General features: G+C 39.1%; 1 protein-coding gene across 1 annotated transcript; it reads right to left on the minus strand.

Annotated features, from left to right (window-relative positions):
• Positions 1-16,527: 16,527 nt before the first annotated feature.
• On the minus strand, positions 16,528-17,552 carry LOC125915687 (olfactory receptor 5A1). Its single transcript, XM_049621638.1, has one exon. It carries the CDS (start codon positions 17,544-17,546, stop codon positions 16,590-16,592), a length of 957 nt encoding a protein of 318 aa, XP_049477595.1. The 5' UTR covers positions 17,547-17,552; the 3' UTR covers positions 16,528-16,589.
• Positions 17,553-22,233: the final 4,681 nt, after the last annotated feature.

Here is a 22,233-nt window from a genome sequence, read left to right on the forward strand (position 1 = left end):
ATGATTAAGGTTTTGTAAAGAAGCAGCTTAATATTGTGTTCGAATGTTTGATTTGTTTTTAGAAGTAGATGCTATGAACTGAAATAAATGATAATACTTTATGACTTCTCATGGGAAAAGAAGACTGAAGACTTTGTCCTCTTAGTAATATAAATGTCAAAAAATAATTAAAATATTAGAATGAAATTTAACTAAATATTTTTATAATTTTGGGGATAGAGAACTTTGTAAGCATTTTGCCAAGTATGATTAGATTTGATGAAAAATACGAAACTTTTATGTTTTAAAAGCATGAAAAAGAAGTTAACTAAAAATAAATTAAAAACCTGGGGAAATATACATAAAAACATGATATAAAATCGGCTTAATATCTTTGATGTATAAAGAGCGTTTGTCAATCAATAAGAAACATACTTTAAAACAAAAATGGGTCAAATTCACAGAGAAATATAATTGATCAGTCCACATTTTAAAAGATGGTCAACTCCACGTATGATTTGTAGGAGTGTATATAAGGACAAACTTTCTGGGGTCATTCTGGAAATATGTGTCAAAACCTAAAATATGCAAATCCTTTCATGCAGAAATCCTACTTTAGGAATTTGTGCTAAAGAGTTAATAAACCAAGTGCTTAATATCGTAAGTACAAAAAAAGTTGCTAGCAAAAGAAATTAGAAGAAATTAGAATTTAAATTAGTATCTGATAAATAAAATTCTTTTCTTCTTTTTCTTTTTTTAAATATTTATTTATTTTTGAGAGAGAGAGAGACACAGGGTGAGTGGAGGAGGCCAGAAAGAGAGGGAGACACAGAATCCAAAGTAGGCTCCAGGCTCTGAGCCATCCGCATAGAGCCTGATGTGGGGCTCAAACTCACGAACCATGAGATCATGACCTGAGCCAAAGTCGAATGTTCAACCAACTGAGCCACCCAGGTGCCCCATATAAAATTGTTTCAATAAGTTATGATACAATAGGATAATCTAGTATTACAGTCATTCAAATTGATAATGTAGAATTTAATTTATGGACAAGGTAATATTTCTTTTTAGTGACAGATCAAAACAATGAATGTATCATATAATGTTATTTTGGGGGAAAAATCTACATATCTAGAAGAAATCTGGAAAGATATAATAGTAGCAACCATTACCTGAGAGTAATTGGATTTTGGTAATTTTACTTTAAAAATATATTCTATTGTATCCAATTTAAAAAATGACTTTAAATGGCTTCTGATATAAAAAAAAAACTCACACATATTTACAACTTGAAGTGGAAGGTTTTCCTCATTAATTTGAGCTCTGATATTATGTTTCTTGTATTTTCCTTTTCCTTTTCTGTAAAATTGTCTTAAGAAAGGTGAGTTCTTAAGAAAAGAGAAGTGTAGGGAAGACAGTTCTAATTAGTCTTGGTATTTAATGGTTCCATGAGGCATTGGCTGAAAATGTCTAGCAGAGAGCCTGGGACCAGCCAAGTCAAGTCTCTGGACACTGATGTTGAAGCTACTTACTATTGGCTTTTCTGTTGAATTAATACAATTCCACTGGTTCTTCTGGCTAATCATCTTAGAAGATTCCAAACTATACTTGCAATGTCAGGACAGGATAGAATGGTGACCTTTTTTTTTTTTTTTAAATATATGAAATTTATTGTCAAATTGGTTTCCATACAACACCCAGTGCTCATCCGAAAAGGTGCCCTCTTCAATACCCATCACCCACCCCCCCCTCCCTCCCACCCCCCATCAGCCCTCAGTTTGTTCTCAGTTTTTAAGAGTCTCTTATGCTTTGGCTCTCTGCCACTCTAACCTTTTTCTTTTTTTTTTTTCCTTCCCCTCCCCCATGGTCTTATGTTAAGTTTCTCAGGATCCACATAAGAGTGAAAACATATGGTATCTGTGTTTCTCTGTATGGCTTATTTCACTTAGCATCACACTCTCCAGTTCTATCCACGTTGCTACAAAGGGCCATATTTCATTCTTTCTCATTGCCACGTAGTACTCCATTGTGTATATAAACCACAATTTCTTTATCCATTCATCAGTTGATGGACATTTAGCGTCTTTCCACAATTTGGCTATTGTTGAGAGTGCTGCTATAAACATTGGGGTACAAGTGCCCCTACGTGTCAGTACTCCTGTATTCCTTGGGTAAATTCCTAGCAGTGCTACTGCTGGGTCATAGGGTAGGTCTATTTTTAATTTTTTGAGGAACCTCCACACTGCTTTCCAGAGTGGCTGCACCAATTTGCATTCCCACCAACAGTGCAAGAGGGTTCCTGTCTCTCCACATCCTCTCCAATAGTCTCCTGATTTGGGAAGAGATATTTGCAAATGACATATCGGACAAAGGGCTAGTATCCAAAATCTATAAAGAGCTCACCAAACTTCACACCCGAAAAACAAATAATCCAGTGAAGAAATGGGCAGAAAACATGAATAGACACTTCTCTAAAGAATGGTGACCTTTCTATCTTGTAACCTCAGGGCTGCATTATGGAACCCAGAGGCAGTTTGTTCAAAAAAGCACAGCCTTTGAATTCAGGTTCGAGCATTTTAAATGTTGACCGTGTGACTCTGAGAAACTTAACCTTTGTGCACGTCCAAATCCTCAGCTATGGAAGGGGAAGGAAGCATAAGGCTTACTCTGCAGTGGAGTTTACTTGTGAGAACCTAGCACTTTTTATGACCTATCATTATGCATCTATTTGCTTCTGCCTCTTCCTCCAAATATAAATTCCTTGAGGGCAGAGAATTTGTTTCCTTACCTCCTTTGTATCCCTGCTCCTACCTGGCATATATCAGTTATTCAGTGATTCTTTTTGAATAGATGAATGGACAGATAGATGGCCAGTGACGATAAATAGTAGTTACTCAACAAGTACTTGTTCTTTTTCACTTCATCTCCAGACTCATCCTAAAGGAATGCCCTCCCCATTCACTTTTCTTTCTGCATAAATCCATTAAATGACAATTCATATGAGAGCACATTGTAAACTTCAAAACATTATACAAGCATAAGGTATTAATACCACCATAATGTTAATGGCACTATACAATTGCGTTTCTCTCCCTGTGTCCAGCTAGCTTTTAATCTCTCTCTCTTTTTTTTTTTTATGTTTATTTATTTTTGAGACACAGAGAGACAGAGCATGAACGGGGGAGGGTCAGAGAGAAGGAGACACAGAATCGGAAGCAGGCTCCAGGCTCCGAGCTGTCAGCACAGAGCCCGACGCGGGGCTCGAACTCACAGACCGTGAGATCGTGACCTGAGCCGAAGTCGGCCGCCCAACCGACTGAGCCACCCAGGCGCCCCTTAATCTCTTTTTTAGAGAAAGTCTGTGCCAGTTATTTTTCTACATGTTGTAGGTGCTCGCTCGGTGAATATTCAGGGAAGGAGTTTTAGTAAAAAAAAAAAAAAAAAAATCACTTCTAATTTGAATGTGTCTTGAGAAGTCTAGTATTTTACATAAGAGACTGGAGATCTTAATCAGCCTAAGGCTTTTAGCTGAAATGGACAAATACTACAAGAATTGCACGTGGATATTGGTACCTTTCAGGAATCGGAGGCTGAATGGTACTGAAATCCTAAAATCGCCTGTGGGCTATGCTAAATTGCCTGAAATTGTGTCTTCAGGCAGCCTCACCTACCTTTGCATTAGAAAGGGGAGTCTGCCAGTTCCCCATCTTCACTGCTCTCCTCCTCTTTTCCCAGACGCATGCACAGTCCACACTGCTCCCTTAGACACTGTATTGGAAGTCTCATATAATAATCAGCAAAGGGAATAGTGTCAGATATTTGCAGGAAATATAATTTTCAATGGGGAAGCTGGCAGTTGCAGATGCATTGGGAGTTATTAAATTAAAAGTTACCAAGCAACATGTGGGTATATTGGAATTCTTCCATCTATCTTTTTGTTCTTGCTTTCCAGTTTCATACCACTGTGGTCTGAGAGTGTACCTTGTATGATCTTTGCAGGTGTGTTTTACAGCCCAGAATGTGGTCTGAGTGAATGTTCCATGTGAGCTGGGAAAATATGTGTATTCTGCTGTTGTTGGATGAAGTATTTTATAAATACCAATTAGATCCAATTGATTAATGGTGCTACTTAAATCAACTGTATCCTGACTGATTTTCTGCCTATTGGACCATAAATTGCTGATAGAGGGGTATTAAAATTGCAACTACAATGTTGGATTTGTCTATTTCTCCTTGTATTTCTATCAGCTTTTGCCTCATCTATTTTGACACTCTGCTGTTAAGGGCATACACATTAATGATCGTTACATACTGGGAGAATTGACCCCTTTATCGTCATCATTATAAAGATCCTCTTTTAATCTCTGATAATTTCCTTTGTTCTGAAGTCTACTTTATCTCAAATTATGTATCTACCCCAGTTTTCTTTTGGTATATTTTTCTCCATTGTATACTACTTTTAATCTGTGTCTTTATATTTAAAGTAGGTTTCTTGCATAAAACATATAGTTGGGTCTTTAAAAAAAATCCACTCTGCAGTCTCTTTTAACTGTGTATTTAGACTGTCTGCATGATCAAGTGGTTTAAAAAAACCTTTTATTGTAAACTATAGCATACTTTCTATAAGGCATAATTATAGAACCAACTCTTTGTAACCATCATCCAGATCAAGAAATGGAACATTGCTAAGCACTTCAGAAGCCCTAGTGTGTTACACCCTGACCACTGCCCCCATCTAACACTGATCACAATCCTGACTTTTATGGTAATCACTTGCATGTGTTTTTTTAAAACTACTTATGCATCCACTAAAAATATAGTTAATTTGGGGGCACCTGGGTGGCTCAGTAGGTTAAGTGTCCACCTTGGGCTCGGGTCATGATTTTGCATTCCGTGAGTTCAAGCCCCACGTTGGGCTCTGTGCTGACAGCTCAGAGCCTGGAGCCTGCTTCAGATTCTGTCTCTCTTTCTCTCTCTGCCCTTCCACTCGTGCTCTCTCTCTCTCTCTCTCCCAAAGATAAATAGACATTAAAAAATATACAGTTAATTTTGTCTGTTTTCGAACTTTATGTGCATTAGATCATATTGTAGGTCTTATTTTGTATTTGGCATTTTTGTTTAACAGTATGCCTGTGAGATCAATCCATGTTGTTGCATGTAGCTATAATTTGTTTACACTTATCACGATATGATATTCCAGTGCATTACGTATCCCCTTATTTGTCCACATCTTTATGGATGCTTAGACGGTTTACTATTTGGAGCTTTTATGAACAATGAAGTTCTGTTAATCCAGGTCTTCCAAGAAGCAGACTCCAAGCCAGGACTGAACATGCAAGGGCTTTAGTAAAGGACACTCCTTTACTACAGGAAATGTGAGAGGAAATATAGAGGGAGCCAGGGAAGATTGGGATTGATGTCAGGCCATGATGCAAACCTGATCCTAAGGGACACAGAATGGGAAGGAAGGCTTGGGTGGAAGCTGAGTGTTGTTTCAGCCCTCTGGGTTGGCAGAAAAGAAGAGTAAGAGAGTAGGGGTTTCCTGTTGGGTGGGTTTTGGAGACTACTATGCTCCCTGTTTCTACTTCTAACTGCCCTTTACCAGTTGTGTAACTTTGGGCTACAAATATGGCAACAGATGTTTTTCCAGTTTTTATTCTTTATTGGAAGTATAGTTGACACACAATGTTACATTAGTTTCAGGTGTACAACATAGTGATTGGACAAGTCTATGCGATATGCTATGCTCACAAGTGTAGCTACCATCCGATACTACACAACGCCATTACAACACCATTGACTATATTCCCTATGCTGTACCTTTTATGCCCGTGACCTACTCATGCCATAACCGGAAGCCTGTACCTCCACTCCCCTTAACCCATTTTGCCCATCCCCCATCTCCCCTCTCCTCTGGCAACTATCAGACTTTTCCCCGATTTGAGTCTGGTTTTGCTTTTTGTTTGTTCATTTGTTTTTGTTTGTTTGTTTTTATTTTTTTTAATGTTTATTTATTTTTGAGAAAGAGAGACAGAACATGAGTTGGGGAGGAGCAGAGAGAGGGGGAGACACAGAATCCGAAGCAGGCTCTGGGCTCTGAGCTGTCAGCACAGAGCTCGACGCTGGGCTTGAATTCACGAACTGTGAGATTGTGACCCAAGCTGAAGTCGGATGCTTAACCAACTGAGCCACCCAGGCGACCCCATTTGTTTTGTTTTTTACACTCCCCATATAAGTGAAATCATATGGTATTTGTCTTAGTCTGACTTATTTCATTTAGCATAATAAGTCTACCCATGTTGTTGCAAATGCCAAGATCTCATCCTTTTTATGGCTGTGTAGTATTCCTGTGTGTGTGTGTGTGTGTGTGTGTGTGTGTGTGTGTGTATCATATCCTCCTTATCCATTCATCTGTTGATGGGCCCTTGGGATGCACCCGTATCTTGGCTATTGTAAATAGTGCTGTGATAAACATAGGATACATATTTTTGAGCTAGTGTTTTCATTTTCTTTGGGTAAATATCCAGTAGTGAAATTATTGGATCATATGGTATTTCTATTTTTAATTTTTTGAGGAACCTCCATACTGCTTTCCACAGTGATCGCACCAATTTACATTTCTACCAACAGTGCACAAGGCTTCCTTTTCTCCACATCCTTGTCAGCACTTGTTGTTTCTTGTGTTTTTTATTCTAGCCATTCTAACATGTGTGAAGTGATATCTCATTGTGGCTGTCATTTGCATTTCCTACAACAGGTTCTTTTTTGAGACTCAGTTTCTATTGTCCAGTGGGAATGATATTGCTTGTCTCATGGGGCTATTGAGACTCCTGTTTCAGAGGATGTATGTAAAGCTTATAATAAAGTTACAGTCAATGAGCAAGTGCTTCTTTAAAGGTGCATATTCCCAATGGTGGCTCTTGGACATGGAGATGGAGTATGTCATGTGACTCCATGTTGACAAGTGCTAAACACTTGAGCTAAACACTTTCAAATGCTAAACACTTGAAAAAATGAGTCCCTTATGGGAGATATGCAAGTTCAGAGGAAGGTGTTTTAGAGGTGATGTTGGGGATTTAGTCTTCTTGAGACTGAAGCATCAAGCAAGGGGCTCTTTTTGATCATTCTTTTATCTTAAAAATTCAGTCTAGAGAGGGGCCCCTGGGTGGCTCAGTCGGTTGAGCGTCTGACTTTGGCTCAGGTCATGATCTCACAGCTCGTGAGTTGGAGCCCTGCATCAGGCTCTGTGCTGACAGCTCGGAGCCTGGAGCCTGCTTCCGATTCTGTGTCTCCCTCTATCTCTGCCCCTAACCCACTCACATTCTGTCTCTGTCTCTCTTAAAAATAAATAAAAATTTTTAAAAATTTGAAAAAAAATTCGGTCTAGTGAGTACCCTTGAGAAAGAACACTCACAATTTAAGGGTAAGATTTTTGCCACCATAAATTCTATTTTTTATTCAATAAATTGACACCAGAAGGAGAGGAATAGGGATATACTACCCTGAGTATTACTTTACAAACAAATTAGAATGATTTATCATCAGGGATTTTTGATATAATAGGAATTCCTGAACTTTTATTGTAAAGGTATAGAGACTCTCCGAACTTAGAAGAGGACTCTTCTTTCCTTGAGTCAGGAGAGAAGGTCCTTGCCCTCACGATAAAACAGAGAATTCAGTCTGCACTCAGAACCACAGAGAGATGGGGACCAAACACAAATTACACAAATTATGTATAGATATATAATGAATTCCCACACCTATTGTGCCAAGTGGATGTGAAATTAAATATTCGTGAATTTAAAATTAATAGCATTCCCTCGGTAGATTTAGAGAAAGGGGATGTGACAGCACAATGACATCCATAAATTGTCAGTTGGCAACTCGAGGCTCTGGGACTGGAACCTTGATCATCTGAGAAATACCCACCTGACAGGTTATGGCGCTAATTACATAAAACAGTGAGTGTTGTGTCTAACACAATGCTCCCTGAGTCATAGGGAAACACTGATTCCTTTATGTATACTGTGGGGTAATGGTGAGAGGCATCTGGGGAATGATTCTTTTCCAATTAGACAACACAAGAACTAATAAAACAGATACAATTTTATTGGTGCGCAAGACCCAGAATGTTTTACACATCTTACCTCGCTGAATTAGCTCTGGCCAGTTTCAAATGTCTTAAAACTTGGCGGCTCGACCACTTGGGTCGACAGTTTTGGTCTGACAGGTGTCTTGACCCTGAAAGTGAAATGGCAAAAGTTGTTATCAATGTAAGTAACCAGACCTGCGTCAGGCTGGGGATCATGCTTTCTGTCTGCGAGTGAGCCCTCTTCTAGTCCGGAATTTGTCCTCTTCCTAACTTCCCAGGTGCTTAGAGGCTTCCCCTTTCTCTCTCAGAGCCTTACTGTACACATGTCTATGAAACTCACAGAGTAAAGTAACCTCTGTTAAAAGGGGAAAGTTTAAAGAGGGGGCGTTGTAAGAGGGGTCAAGCCTTCAACTAACAGATGAGTTTCAGATGGTAGAATACCAGGCATCAACATTGCAAATAAGGGGGGAGTTTGGAGTTTGGGGACTTCCCTTGTGCATAGGATATATGTCACTCCTAATTGTTTTTAGGTAGGGATTGAAAGCAAACAACCTCTTTGGGAATTTTTTTTTTTTAATTTCTTTTCCTTGGAGCAAAGATTCAAACATGGCTCAGGATGCCCATCAGAGGATGTCATCAGAGGAGCAGAAGAGAAAAAGGAAAGATCTGGGTTGAGTTTATAGAAAGGCATAAAGTCTAGAGTAATGCATGGAGAAGAGATGCTAAAGAAGTTTCTGTTCTCTGGCTGAATCCTATGGTTCGCAGGAGGCTCATAAATAAGACTGCCTGGTACATGCACACACAGCAAATGCCAACTGGCTGTGGGTACCCACTCTCTCCTTCGCCCTCCCACCAATCTGTTCCCTAAGTATTTTATGCTTGGATTGACTCTGCTTTGCATACAGTCTAATCAGGCACATGTAACTCCTTCCAGTCCTCAGTTCGTCTCTAATGAGACTACTAGAACTTGAAGCTGCCTTATTCATCCATCCTCCTGGTCCCAGTAAGGTGTGTTTGTGGGCAGACACTAGAAGTGATAAGACAGAAGGAGATTGGGGAGAAATTGTAAACTTCTGAAGAAACTCTTTTCTAGTGCCTGTTAACACCTGCAACTTTGGACAGTAGAGAAGGGGTTTTCAAAGTCCAAGGTTAGGGGAGATGGATCTCTACATTCTTGTAGGTGAATCACTGCATTTACCACTTGGGTGTCTCTGTGAAGGAGGGCTTTGCAGAATTCAAAATCCATGGCTTCATGAATTCATCACTCCCTGAAGTATAGAGGACACATTTCACTTACATTTTCTAAAAGCAGAGTAAATTAATCTCCATCCCATTGGTCAGACTCTCAGATTCCCCAGAGATTATCAATCGTGGGATTCTCCTTTGTGGTCCATGAGGAAAATACACAGGAGGATCTGAAAGATCCAGCACAGGATAAACACCTGATCATAGAAAACCCTGCCCTCTTCACCTCCAAATAACCTGTCAGCACAGAGATTCTCATAAGCATTGAGTTTCTATTGTTTGCCAAGTGCTGGGCATTTTGCATATGTTAACATATTAAATCCTGCAAACTATCCACTCACAGATGATTTGATGGACATTGACACTCACAAATTAGAAGGACACTTTGCACTAGAGTCCTTACATCATGAGCCCATATTCTCTTCACGGCACACACTGTGACCTTTCCCTCCGGTGACAGAGCACAAAATACACAGACTTTCCATAGAATTTTTTTTAAATTTTTTTTAGAATATTTTTTTCCCTAGAATATTTTCTGGGTTTTATTAAAAATGTGCAGTATTTAAGGCAGGAGTGAAGAATATCTTTTCTATGGAGGAAGCATATGCCTATAAAAAGCAATAGAAGATGACAGACTCATAAGAAAAGCAACTTACTAGTTAAATATACATTAAAATTTTAATTTAGCAAACCACTTAATTATATTAAATAAATATTTAATTTTAATTTGATACAGATTTTAATTTAACAGAATATGAACATTTTAATTCACTTGCTTCACAAACAGAATATGGAATTGGACATTTTTTAAATAGCTAAAATAAATCGTAAAAAAGGTAGAGAGAAGTTTGTTCTTAATTCATGTTATGGCCAGTTACGGGGAAGAAAGACACCTAGATTAGAAAACAAGGTTTGATTTTCAAGGCCCACAAGGTCATTTCAACTTTTGCCATCATGCAAAACATTGAGATGAAACATCCTTGGATGTGTGTGAATATCTTAGAATCCATTCCTAGAAGGACAATACTTAGGGCAAAAGCATGTACATTTTAATGATTTTTTTTTAACACACATTGCCAAACTAACCTTTAGAAAGAAAGTACAATTTATATTTTCACCAACTGTATAGGAGAGGGCCCATTTTCCTGTACCTTTGTTAGCATTCAGTATTATGGTTACTTTTAACCCGTCTTTCTAACAAAAAATTTTCTCATGGTTACATTTTCATTTCCTTTTTTTTTTTTAAAGATTATATTTTTAAGTTACTTATGCACCCAACATGGAACTAGGGCTCGAATTCACAACCTCAAGATCCACAGTCCCATGCTCCACAGACTGAGTCAAACAGGCGCACCCACATTTGCATTCCTTTGAATATTACTACAGTCAAGTATTTTCTCACCAACTTATTAGCCATTTGTGTTTCTCCTTTTGTGAATTGCTTGCTCATAACTGTGCCCATTTTTTTCTATTGGTTTATCTTTTTCTAATTTTGTTTGTAAGAGACATTTACCTAAACTATTTTTTAAATGTTTATTTTTGAGAGAAAGAGCACACAAGAGTCGGGGGGCAGAGAGACAGAGGGACAGAGGATCCTAAGCGGGCTCTGCACTGACAGCAGTGAGCCCCACGTGGGGCTCAAAAATCACAAACTGTGAGACCATGACTTGAGTTGAAGTCAGATGCTTAACTGACTGAGCCACCCAGGAGCCCCTATAAAACTATTGTCTACTATAGGTGGCATGCATATTTTCCTTGGCTAAACATACGGTCCTTTAATTTTCTTTATGTTTTGTTTGTCATACAGATTTTATTTTATTTTTTAATTTTTTAATGCTTGTTTATTTTTGAGAGAGAGAGAGTGAGGGAGGGGCAGATAGAGAGAGGGAGACAGAGGATCTGAGGTAGGCTCTGTGCTGAGAGTGCAGAGCCAGATGCAGGGGTTGAATTCAAACCACGAGATCATGACTTGAGCTGAAGTCAGATGCTTAACCAACTGAGCCACCCAGGCACCCCTGTCATACAGAGTTTAACACTATCGTAGTCAAACCCATCCTTTTTTTTTTATTCATGGTTTGCTTTGAGCATTAAGTTTAGAGAGATTTTTCTACTCCAAGCTTTCATAAATATTTATCTATCTTTTCTAATTGCCATGTAGCATTTTAACTTTTAAAAAGCATATAACTTCACTTTTTTGCAACTTGCTTTATTATGTGCAGTGAATGCATATTTGAGACTACAAAGAGTTAAAATGTTTTGAATTTTGAAACTAGGATAAAATATTTTGAAACTAGAAAGAGTAAAAATTAAAAAGTGGAGATTTTTATCTCTGCCTCAAAACTTAAAAAAAAATAGGTTATTTAATGTTTAAATATGTTCCACAAAGTGTTTCTGGCAAAATTGGATTTGTAAATATTTTATAAAATCCCTTTGTCCTCTCACCGAGTTAAGTCAGCTTTTCATTTCTAAGGGGAAGGAGCCACATTTCAGAGAGGGAAGATTTCTGCATGAGACGGAGAAAAATGACCTCCAGAGTGTTTTGTTCTGGAAACAGTAGATTCACCTTGTGATCCAGTCGTCTCTTTTCCCTGTTGTCTATGGTTAGAGAGAAAGGGGGCAGGGGAGGCTGAAGAAGCTTCAGGGTGGGCTCACACTTGCTTTTGGGCACAAACTGGGTTAGATTTCTCAGATTAGGGAAATAGGTGCTTTGATACCTGATTGAAGATGCAAGCCCATTCAAGCCAGGAACATGGTAGCACACCTCTCACTGCAATTAAGCAATCCTGTATGGGCTTAAATAAATGATGCTTAGAGACAGCAAAGATGGAAAGTGATTGAGGATTGATGTATAGGGTGTTTTATTTGTGCTGATGCTCTGGTTTTTGCTTTCCTCTTTAACTGTCTCTAGTTGTGTTATACTTACAAAAATTAGTGCTACCAAGTTTTGAATTGTTATGAGTAGCAGTTTAATTAAAAGCTCCCTTGGGGCACCTGGGTGGCTCAGTCAGTTGAGCGTCTGACTCTTGATTTCAGTTCAGGTCATGATCTCACAGTATCCTGAGTTCTAGCCCCATGTCCAGCTCTGTGCTGACAACTCGGAGCCTGCTTGAGATTCTCTCTCTCTCTGCCTCTCCCCTACTCTCACTCTCTCTCTCAAAATAAATAAATAAGCTTTTTTTTTTAAAAAAAAAAGCTTTCTTAAAACATTTTAAAAAAGAGTAATAGATGGGAAGAGGGGTCTAATTTTGTTCGATCTCTCTTTCATTGAAATAAATCTATAAGAAACCTTGTTAGCCATACCACAAGGCAATAATATAAGCACTATACTCAGCAAAAGCCAAAATTACTATGAACAGTGAATCGTTCATTTATTAAACAAATATTTATTCCATGCCTACTATATGCCACTGTGTTAGGTTCTGGGAGAACAACAGTGAACAAGGGTCAGTCTCTGTCCTCAAGGAAATTATAGTCTAGTGTATAGGACAAGTTACAGATCAAGAAATTGCAAACAGTCATGTTAGTGCAACGACTGAGTAAATGATTATGTTTTGGATTTGGGAAAAGGGTGGGCAAATCTTCATGGAGGAAGTGCTTCCTGAGCAGAGACCTGACAGATGAGAAGCCATTAGTTAACTGAAAAGGGTATGGAGGAAAGAGAAAATTCATTGTGTAAAGAGCTCAAGGCAGAAGAAGAAGAACCAGCAGAAGTAGATGAATAGGAAGGAGAAGAAGAAGAAGAAGAAGAAGAAGAAGAAGAAGAAGAAGAAGAAGGAGGAGGGGGAGAAGGGAGGAAGGGGAAGAGGAAGAAGAAGGAGAAGAAGAAGTAGTTGAGGAAGAATAGGAGGAAGAGGAGGAAGAGGAAGAAGAGGAAGAGGAGGAGGAGGAGGAAGAAGAAGAAGAAGAAGAAGAAGAGGAAGAAGAAGAAAAGAAGAAGAGGGGGAGGAAGACAAGGAGTTGTTGTTGTCATGTGACAGTGCTGTCCAGATCCCAAAGTGCTAGGGAGGGGGTGAAAAGCTATAGAGGTAAGCAGGACTATATTGAAAAGCAAAAGGGACTTAATAATGCATGTTAAAGACTAACTTTGAGGGCCATGGGGAACTCATGAATGTTTTTGAGAGCTGGCCTCATAAGCTCAAATCAAGTGATAGGTATTAATAGAACTAAATAAGCAGAAGCGTGGCTCCTCAAAGATGCCTACATCTGAATACCAGGAGCCCATAAGTAGATTATCCTTCAGGCAAAAGGGACTTTTCAGATGTGATTGAATTATGGGCCTTGAAACAAGGAGGTTTTCCTGGATTATCCAGGTGGGCAAAATATAATCACAAAAGTCTTTAAAGGCAGAGAACCTCTCATCTATCAATGGACACTTGGGCTGTTTCCATAACTTGGATATTGTAAATAATGCTACAATAAACATAGAGGTGCTTGTATCCCTTTGAATTAGTGTTTTTGTATTTTTTTTTTTTTTTTGGTAAGGACCCAGTAGTACGATTACTGAATCATACAGTAGTTTCATTTTTAACTGTTTGAGGGTAGATGAATAGATAGGGTGTTTGTGTGTGTGTGTGTGTACATACATAATGGAATATTACTCATCTATAAGGAAAGAATGAAATCTTGTTATTTGCAACAGTTTGGATTGAGCTAGAGAGTATAATGCTAAACGAAATAAGCCAGACAGAGAAAGACAAATACCATATAATTTCACTCCTATGAGGAATTTAAGAAACAAAACAAAGGAGCAAAGGGAAAAAGAGGGAGGCAGGGAGATAGAGAGAGAGAGAGAGAGAGAGAGTACAAGAAGCAGACTTTGAACTATAGAGAACAAACATATGGTTATTAGAGGGAAGGTGGGTGGGTGAGGGAATGGGGGAATAGGTGAAGGGGATTAAGAGTACACTTATCATGATGAGCACTGAATAATGTATGTAATTGTTGAATCACTGTATTGTACGCCTGAAACTAATATAACACTGTATGTTAACTGCACTGGAATTAAAATTAAACACATAGTTTAAAAAAAAAAAACAGAGAACCTTTCCCAGCTCAGCATAGATGTGACATCACTGGTTTTGAAGATGGAGGAAGGGAACCACCAGCTAAAGAATGCAGGTGGCCTCTAGAAGCTGGGGAAGGCAAGGAAATGGAGTCTATCCTAGAGCTTCCAGAAAGGAACACAACCCTGCCGATGCCTTGATTTCAACCCAGTGAGACCTTTTTCAAAATTCTAACTTACAGAACGTTGAGATAATTAATGTATGTGGTTTGAAGACACTTAGTTTGTGGCAATTAGTTTACAGTAGTGATAATAAACTAATACACTCAGATTCCTCAGATCAAACTATGTAGAGGCCACATTTTACATGTACTTATGTGTAAAGCTTACATGTAAAGCTCCTTCATGAGGTCACGTGGAGGTCTATGGTATATGAACTAAGATTGGTTGCAAAATAAGACATAAGGAAAAACAAAGGGGATGTGTGTATGTTTGAACTTAAAGAAGAAGGTAAGATGATCTGATATTGAATAAAGATTTTCTTTAAGTAAACCTTTTCCCATAATTTTCATAAATTGAATCACTTCTTTTAGGAAGAAAGAATTATCCTTAATCAAGTTGTATTCATTTGGATTAAAAAAAACCCCAGAATTCAAGCATATCAATGCTAAGCTTCAAAGGAATAATCTATTTTTTGGTCCTGAGGTCTGCTCTTCTTGGCCCCTCCATTGGATCTTACATTTTAAATAATCACAAAGACCTCCTCACATTATCCTCAGCCAGCTGGGGAAGCACAAAACTAGAGCTGTCCAGGGTGTAGCAACCATCAGTAGAAATGATCCCCAGACTTTCCAATACAATGATGTCATATGGGTTCTAATATTCATAAAGGTAACTGATAAAGGAACTTCAGGAAAAGTTACCCATTGGGTAATACCATTGGGTGTTATTTCTATGGGTCATTTTAAGTTTGCTTGACCTTGGGTGGGAATGAATTTAGGAGACTGGAGAAACCAGGAGACCTAACACAGATATCTTTCTTCCCCATGCATTCTTTACACTCTTCCAGATACAAAGGAAATAATTAATCCACTTACATGAACAACAAAATCAAATTAAATCTTTCTGCATATCCACTAGACCTGCACGAATGGAAAGTCAGTGTGTTGGGAAGGGAACAGAGCCACAGACCAATGAGAGAGGGATTTGCCAGGAGAAATGGTTGTGCTGATCAATGCCACTGTAAGTACCTTCCATAAAGGAGTAATGACCTGGAGGTGAGAGCCTGGGGTATACCTTCCTGAGATGATAGCAAATAATACTCACTGTGGGTCTGCAAGGGCTAATCTATACAGGGAAAGAAGCAAGGATCTTATAGGACCAATGGGTTCAAATAGAAGAGAGCAAGAAGAACTCAGAATATGGTGAGAAAAGGAGACCATACTATGAAATGGAGTCAGGTGCTGAACAGGATGACGTGGTAGAAATCTAGAAGATACTGGCCAACTAGGTGGTTTCGGTGATTGAGACTGGGAAGAAGAGCACTGATGTGATTCCGTTGAGTTCAGAATTTCTAGGCCCCAATGTAGTGGAGATAGAGAAAAATGGCGGCAAAGGGTATTGTCCTTCAGTGTTAGCAAATTATTGAGTAGCTGTAATGGGAATCCAACAGGGAGGTCTTGGAAGAGTGTTTAATGGAGTAGGTATCATTCCTCTCATTTACCTCAACCATACATAGTGTATCTTTTTGGGTTCTGCCATATGCCAGTAACAAGAGTCATACACTTGTACAACTTCAAGGTTGTTTGTTGTTGAATGTGGAAGGTAGCATTTGGGCAGAGCACTGGCTCTGGAGTTCAGAAAACCTGGGTCTGAATGGGTTCAACCTTTTCCTGTATGGTCCTGGGCAAGTCAGTCTTCCTTGCTGGGACTCTGTCTCCTCATTTATAACATGGGGACGGTGCTATGTGTGTCATAATTTAATTAAATAACGTTTGTGTCTGGTACTCATTAAGCATCCAATAAAAGGTGGTTGTTGTAATACCAATTGGGTATCCTGGGGTGATGTTTTTGCTGAAGTAATCTCTTCCTCCTTTTGACTATCCATGGTGGGTCAGTAGGCAGATGGCCATGAGGAATGGTGAGAGAAATCTGGTGGGAGGAGCCTCCATTTTCAAATATGCACACAAGATGTCTCCCTTGTCAATGTCAGAGATGGAGGTAGATGCCAGAGATCATTTGTCTCTGGAGAAATATATTTTCAGTCGTGAACTAGGAAAACAGTTTCTTCTTCTCCAACACCTTCCATAGGGCATCTTTGATCTCTCTGTTCCTCAAACTGTAAATGAGAGGGTTCAGCATGGGGATCACCAGTGAATAGAACACAGACACTACCTTGTCCCTGCCAAGCGAGTAGCTGGAGCTGGGTCTCAGGTACATGAAAAGGGCCGTCCCAAACAACAGAGTCACCACCATCAAGTGTGAGGCACATGTGCTGAAGGCTTTCTTTCGGCCTTCCACTGAACGGATTTTCAAGACAGCAGTTCCTATGTAACTGTAGGAGATGATGAGGATGAGGAACGATGTCCCCCCAATAGTGACTACCACGAGAAAATTCACCACTTGACTAGGAAAGGTGTCAGAGCAAGAAAGTGCCAGTATTGGAGGGAGGTCACAGAAGAAATGATTGATAATGTTGGGTCCGCAGAAGTGAAGCTGAAATATGGAGCTGGCCTGGATCAGGGAGCTCAGGAAGCCACCAACATATGCCCCAAGCACCATGCGTGTGCAGAGGCCCTGGGACATGATGGCTGTGTAGAGCAGGGGATTGGAGATGGCTGCGTATCTGTCGTATGCCATGGCAGTCAGGAGGAAGCACTCAGTGAGACCCATACTGACAAAGAAAAAAAACTGAGCAGCACAGCCCAAGAATGATATGGTCTTTTGCTCCTGGAAGAAATCAGTGAGCATCTTGGGGGCCACTGTAGAAGAGTAGCAGATGTCGATGAAAGACAAGTTGCTGAGGAAGAAGTACATGGGTGTGTGCAGACGGGGGTCACCTCTGATCAAAAAGATGAGGGCCAGGTTCCAGGCCAGTGTCACAAGATAGATACCCAGGAAGGTCACAAAGAGAAGGGTCTGGAGTTCTGGATGGTCTGCAAATCCCAGGAAGATGAACATGGTTACTGAAGAGCTATTCCAGGCCTTAGCTGTGGACATGCTTCTCATGGACCACAAGGAGAAGAGTAGACCTGGCACAATAATGATAATCCAAGGGCAACTGTTGGACTTCATCAAGACAAAAAGCTTCTGCACAGTGAAGGAAACAATCAACAAAACTAAAAGGCAGCCTGTGGGATGGGAGAAGATATTTGCAAATGACATATCTGATAAAGGGTTAGTACCAAAATCTAGAAAGAGCTTACCAAACTTAACACCCCAAAACCAAGTAATCTAGTTAAGAAATGGGCAGAAGACATGAATAGACATTTTTCCAAAGAAGACAACCAGATGTCTAGTAGACACACGAAAAGATGCTCAACATCACTCATCCTCAGGAAAATACAAATCAAAACCACAATGAGATACCACCCACACCTGTCAGAATGGCTAAAATTAACAACACAGGAAACAACAGATGTTGGGGAGGATTTGGCAAATTGTTTTTTTATTGTTGGTGGGAATGCAAACCAGTGTAGCCACTCTGGAACACAGTATGGAGGTTCCTCAAAAAATTAAAAATAGAACTACCCTACCACCCAGCAATTGCACTACTAGGTATTTACCCACAGGATATAAAAATATAGGTTTGAAGGGATATATGCACATCAATGTTTATAGTAGCATTATCAACAATAGCCAAACTATAGAGAGAGCCACATCTTCTTTATCCATTCATCAGTTGCTGGACATTTGGGCTCTCTCTGTAGTTTAGCTATTGTTGATAATGCTACTATAAATATAGTATGTATATATAAATATATACTTATAATATATGTGTATATATAATGTGTATATATAATGTATAATATGTATGTGTTTATATAATGTATATATATGAGTGTATATATAGTATGTATAAATATGGTATGTATATATAAATATATATGTATATATATGATGGAATATTAGTCATCAAAAAGAATGAAATCTTGCCATTTGCAACAATGTGGATGGAGCTAGAGTGTTTTATACTAAGTGAAATAAGTCAGTCAGAGAAAGACAAATACCATATGATTTCATTCATGTGTGGAGTTTAGGAGACAAAGCAGATGAACATAGGGGAAGGGAGAAAAAAAGAGAGAGGGGAGCAAACCATCAGTGAGTAACACCAAACAGCTCTGCTGGAGCACTCAGCCATTCACATGAGCTCTGCCCTTAGGTAGACACCTGAGGTCTGCAATGTGATTCAAGGTCTTTTGGGGGGCACCTCTTCAGGTTATCAGGAAAAGGAGGGGAGTAAGGTGGTGGTTATAATTCTGGGTAGGCTTCGGGACAAGCCTGGCTCTCATCCTGACTCTGCCACTTGCCAGCTGTGGGATGTTGCGCAACTCATTTAGGCTTTCTGAGTTTCAGTTTCTCCGTTTGTAGAACAGAGAATGGGGATAACAGTGACTTCTTCACAGAGTTGTTGAAGGGTTGCTTAAGATAATGTGCACAAGGCTCATGGGTCTTGAGATAAGACTTTGCTTAATTGGGACTGTGAATGCTATCAGCAGTGAATATTCCTTAAAGAATTCTTTAAGGAACTGGGTCTTATTTGGAAACTCTTCCCCTTAGGTGGGGGAAATGTGCTTAACCTTACTGAATTGAGGAGTTCACTGATGGGACATGTAGGTTTGTAACAAGTGTTTAGGAGAGGGGTTGAAGAATTTAATGATCTAGGGGTTGATAGGTCAACTGCAAGTCTGTTTGAATGTTGCCATCAGTGGGGAGAACTTCCACATTTAAGAATGAAATTTACCATTCCCAGAAACAGAAAGTGAATCTGGACAAATTGAACAAGAGAAAAAGCATACCCAGAGTTTCACTCTTGCCCATGGATGCCCTGAATCTTACTCTAGAACATTAAACAGAAGGTATTTAAGGGCTCTTGGGAGCACTTTATGCCACTGAACTCTGCTCATGAGGACTTTCTTCTTTTTTTTCACAGAGAAAGAAAATCTTCACTCACAGCAGACTTGCAGGGCTCATTTTGGTCTGAGTCTAGACTCCCTACTATCCTATAAGTATAAACAATAGCAGCTGGTAAAGGAGAGTTTGGGAGGCTCAGTGACCAAACTGCACTCACAGATGCTGAACTGCATCTTTGTGAATAACACTAGTCTTTGAGGCCATTGTGAAGATATGATAAGCCAGCAAAATCAGGCACCTAGAATAGTACCTTGCACACAGAAGACACTCAGGAATTGATGGGAACTGATAAAGTTGATTTACAACTCAGCTCATCTTTTATCAAATATCTGCAAGACAGTACTAAGTCTGCTTAGTCCGAGCTTAACAGAATAGTTGGTGATGGAATTAAAAAATGGTGTAATGACAAGAGTTTCGGCCAAACTGGGGAGTAGGTGTGGATCATCTGATCTGCCCATTATTCCTGCCCTGGGCTCTGTCCTCCACTTCATGATGCCTCCTCCTCTCACTGCTGCAGGAGCCCAATCCCTCAAGATCTTCTTCCAGGTCTGTCCTACAGATGTACAAATTGTCCTACAATGTACAAATAGTTGATGGAAATGAAAGAGTCCCTCTTGACATAAGGTGAGCATTCAAAAAGCACCAAAGCTTGACTCCAAGAATTAAGATTCAGATGGTAAAGTTCAGGCCACCAGTTAGAAAAGAGAGAGAGGGTTTTAGAGGTGAGAGGTCTCTGTGGTGTTTGGAAAATCTGCTATGTAAAGTCTGCCCCAATCACAGCCCTTCCAAATTGATTTTCAAACCACTTATTAATAACTGGATCTCTGTTCGAGGGCATAACAATTCCTTCAAAATTTCATTTCCTCTTAATTTCTCTTTCTAGTTGCAAGGGCTCAAACATAGTCCAGGAAGCCCACCAAAGCAGGGGTAAGGTAAGATTGTGGCTGAATTGGGGAAAAGACAGAATTGAGAGTACATGGAGAAAAACTAAAATCCAAGGAACTTAGTCATCTGTATAGTCTTGTAGATCTAAAGTGCTCTATAAAGCAAGAAGACAAAAAAATAAAAGATGAATGACTGAACTCACCCTCTTCCTCTCGTCTGTCTGTCCTTTAGCTGATACCTGTCTTGAGTTTTGTGTTGAAAGGAGTCTAATCATGCTTCAGTAACTGCTTTCAATCCCCAAAGTGCTAATGAGCTGGGAGAGCAAGCTTGGAGCTGGTTTGCTCAGGGGAGATAAAAATATCCACTTGATGCATACAATGTGTGTTAGTGAGCAGAAAAGTAGGAGAGAAAAATATACAGAGAGAAGAGAGAGATATAATCTTTAAGAAGTTCCTCTAGTATCTGCTAATATCTGCAGTTGGGGTCATGTTGAAAATGTTTCAAAGCTGGGATTGGAAATGAACTTGAGAGAGATTTTTTTCCTCTCTCCTTGGAGATATTTCATTACATTTGCCCTTGAGGGTCTTTTTTGAAAGAGAAAGAAATGTATCACCCAAACCTCAAAGATCTGTAGTTAATTGATCTCTGGGGTGGTATGGAGAACACATACTCAAATAAATGCTCCGAACGCAATGTTATTAAACTCCATCCCAGTGGCCATCTCTTCCGATCCCCCAAGGCTAGTCAAAATCTCTTCTGGTGGAACATGATGAACAAACTCAGGATAGCAGAAGAACACATAGGACAAGATAAACGCCTACTCTGCAGAAGAAAGCAAAGCTGTATATATATGCAGAAAAGCTAAATGAGTTGCTCAAAATTTTATGGCTAGTAAGAGATTGATCCAATATTTGAACCCATGATTATATGACACCAATGAATGGTACATTCATTTACTTTGGAATGCAATTGCACATAAATGTGTTGAAAGGTCAATTGTAATCTTCCCTTCATAAATCCATTCTCTTTCCACAGAAACCTATGTTTCTGTGAGAGAGACATTAGATACACGGCTTTTTCCTCTAAAAATTTTAAAATTTACTCTTATATAGCATGATGTAGTATAAGAATGTAAAAATGTTGATTCTATGGAGGGTCATGTACAAATAAAAAATAATTTAAGGCCAGACACTCCACACAAAGGAAATCACTAATTTTTGTGTTTGGAGAGAGGAAGGGAGAAAAGAAAAAGGTTTGATTCACTTGTTTCTTAAACTGAGAATACTGAATTTTGATGAGAATTGAAAGAGGGACATTTGAGTAAGCTCAACTGAAACTGATAATCTTGTACCTCCAAGTGACCCTGAACCTTTCTAGCCATGAGAATAGTCTCTTACTCTGTCTGAAGAGACTAGCCCCTTTGGGCTTGGACAGAAGGATGATTTTTTTAAATTTTTATTTTTTTAAATTTATATCCAAGTTAGTTAGCATATAGTGCAGCAATGATTTCAGGAGTAGATTCCTTAGTGCCCCTAACCCATTTAGCCCATTCCCCCTCCCACAACCCCTCCAGTAACCCTCAGTTTGTTCTCCATATTTATGAGTCTCTTCTGTTTTGTCCCCCTGTGTTTATATTATTTTTGTTTCCCTTCCCTTATGTTCATCTGTTTTGTCTCTTAAAGTCCTCATATGAGTGAAGTCATATGATTTTTGTCTTTCTCTGACTGACTTATCTCACTTAGCATAATACCCTCCAGTTCTATACACATAGTTGCAAATGTCAAGATTTCATTCTTTTTGATTGCTGAGTAATACTCCATTGTGTGTGTGTGTGTGTGTGTGTGTGTATGTATATATATATATATATATATATATATATATATATATATATATATAT

The sequence above is a fragment of the Panthera uncia genome, chromosome D1, assembly GCF_023721935.1.
Source record: "Panthera uncia isolate 11264 chromosome D1, Puncia_PCG_1.0, whole genome shotgun sequence".
In the NCBI taxonomy this organism is placed as follows: Eukaryota; Metazoa; Chordata; class Mammalia; order Carnivora; family Felidae; genus Panthera; species Panthera uncia.

Excerpts from the sequence above, each read along its gene's own strand:
- LOC125915687 (XM_049621638.1), bottom strand. The coding sequence starts at position 17,546 with ATGAGAAGCATGTCCACAGCTAAGGCCTGGAATAGCTCTTCAGTAACC.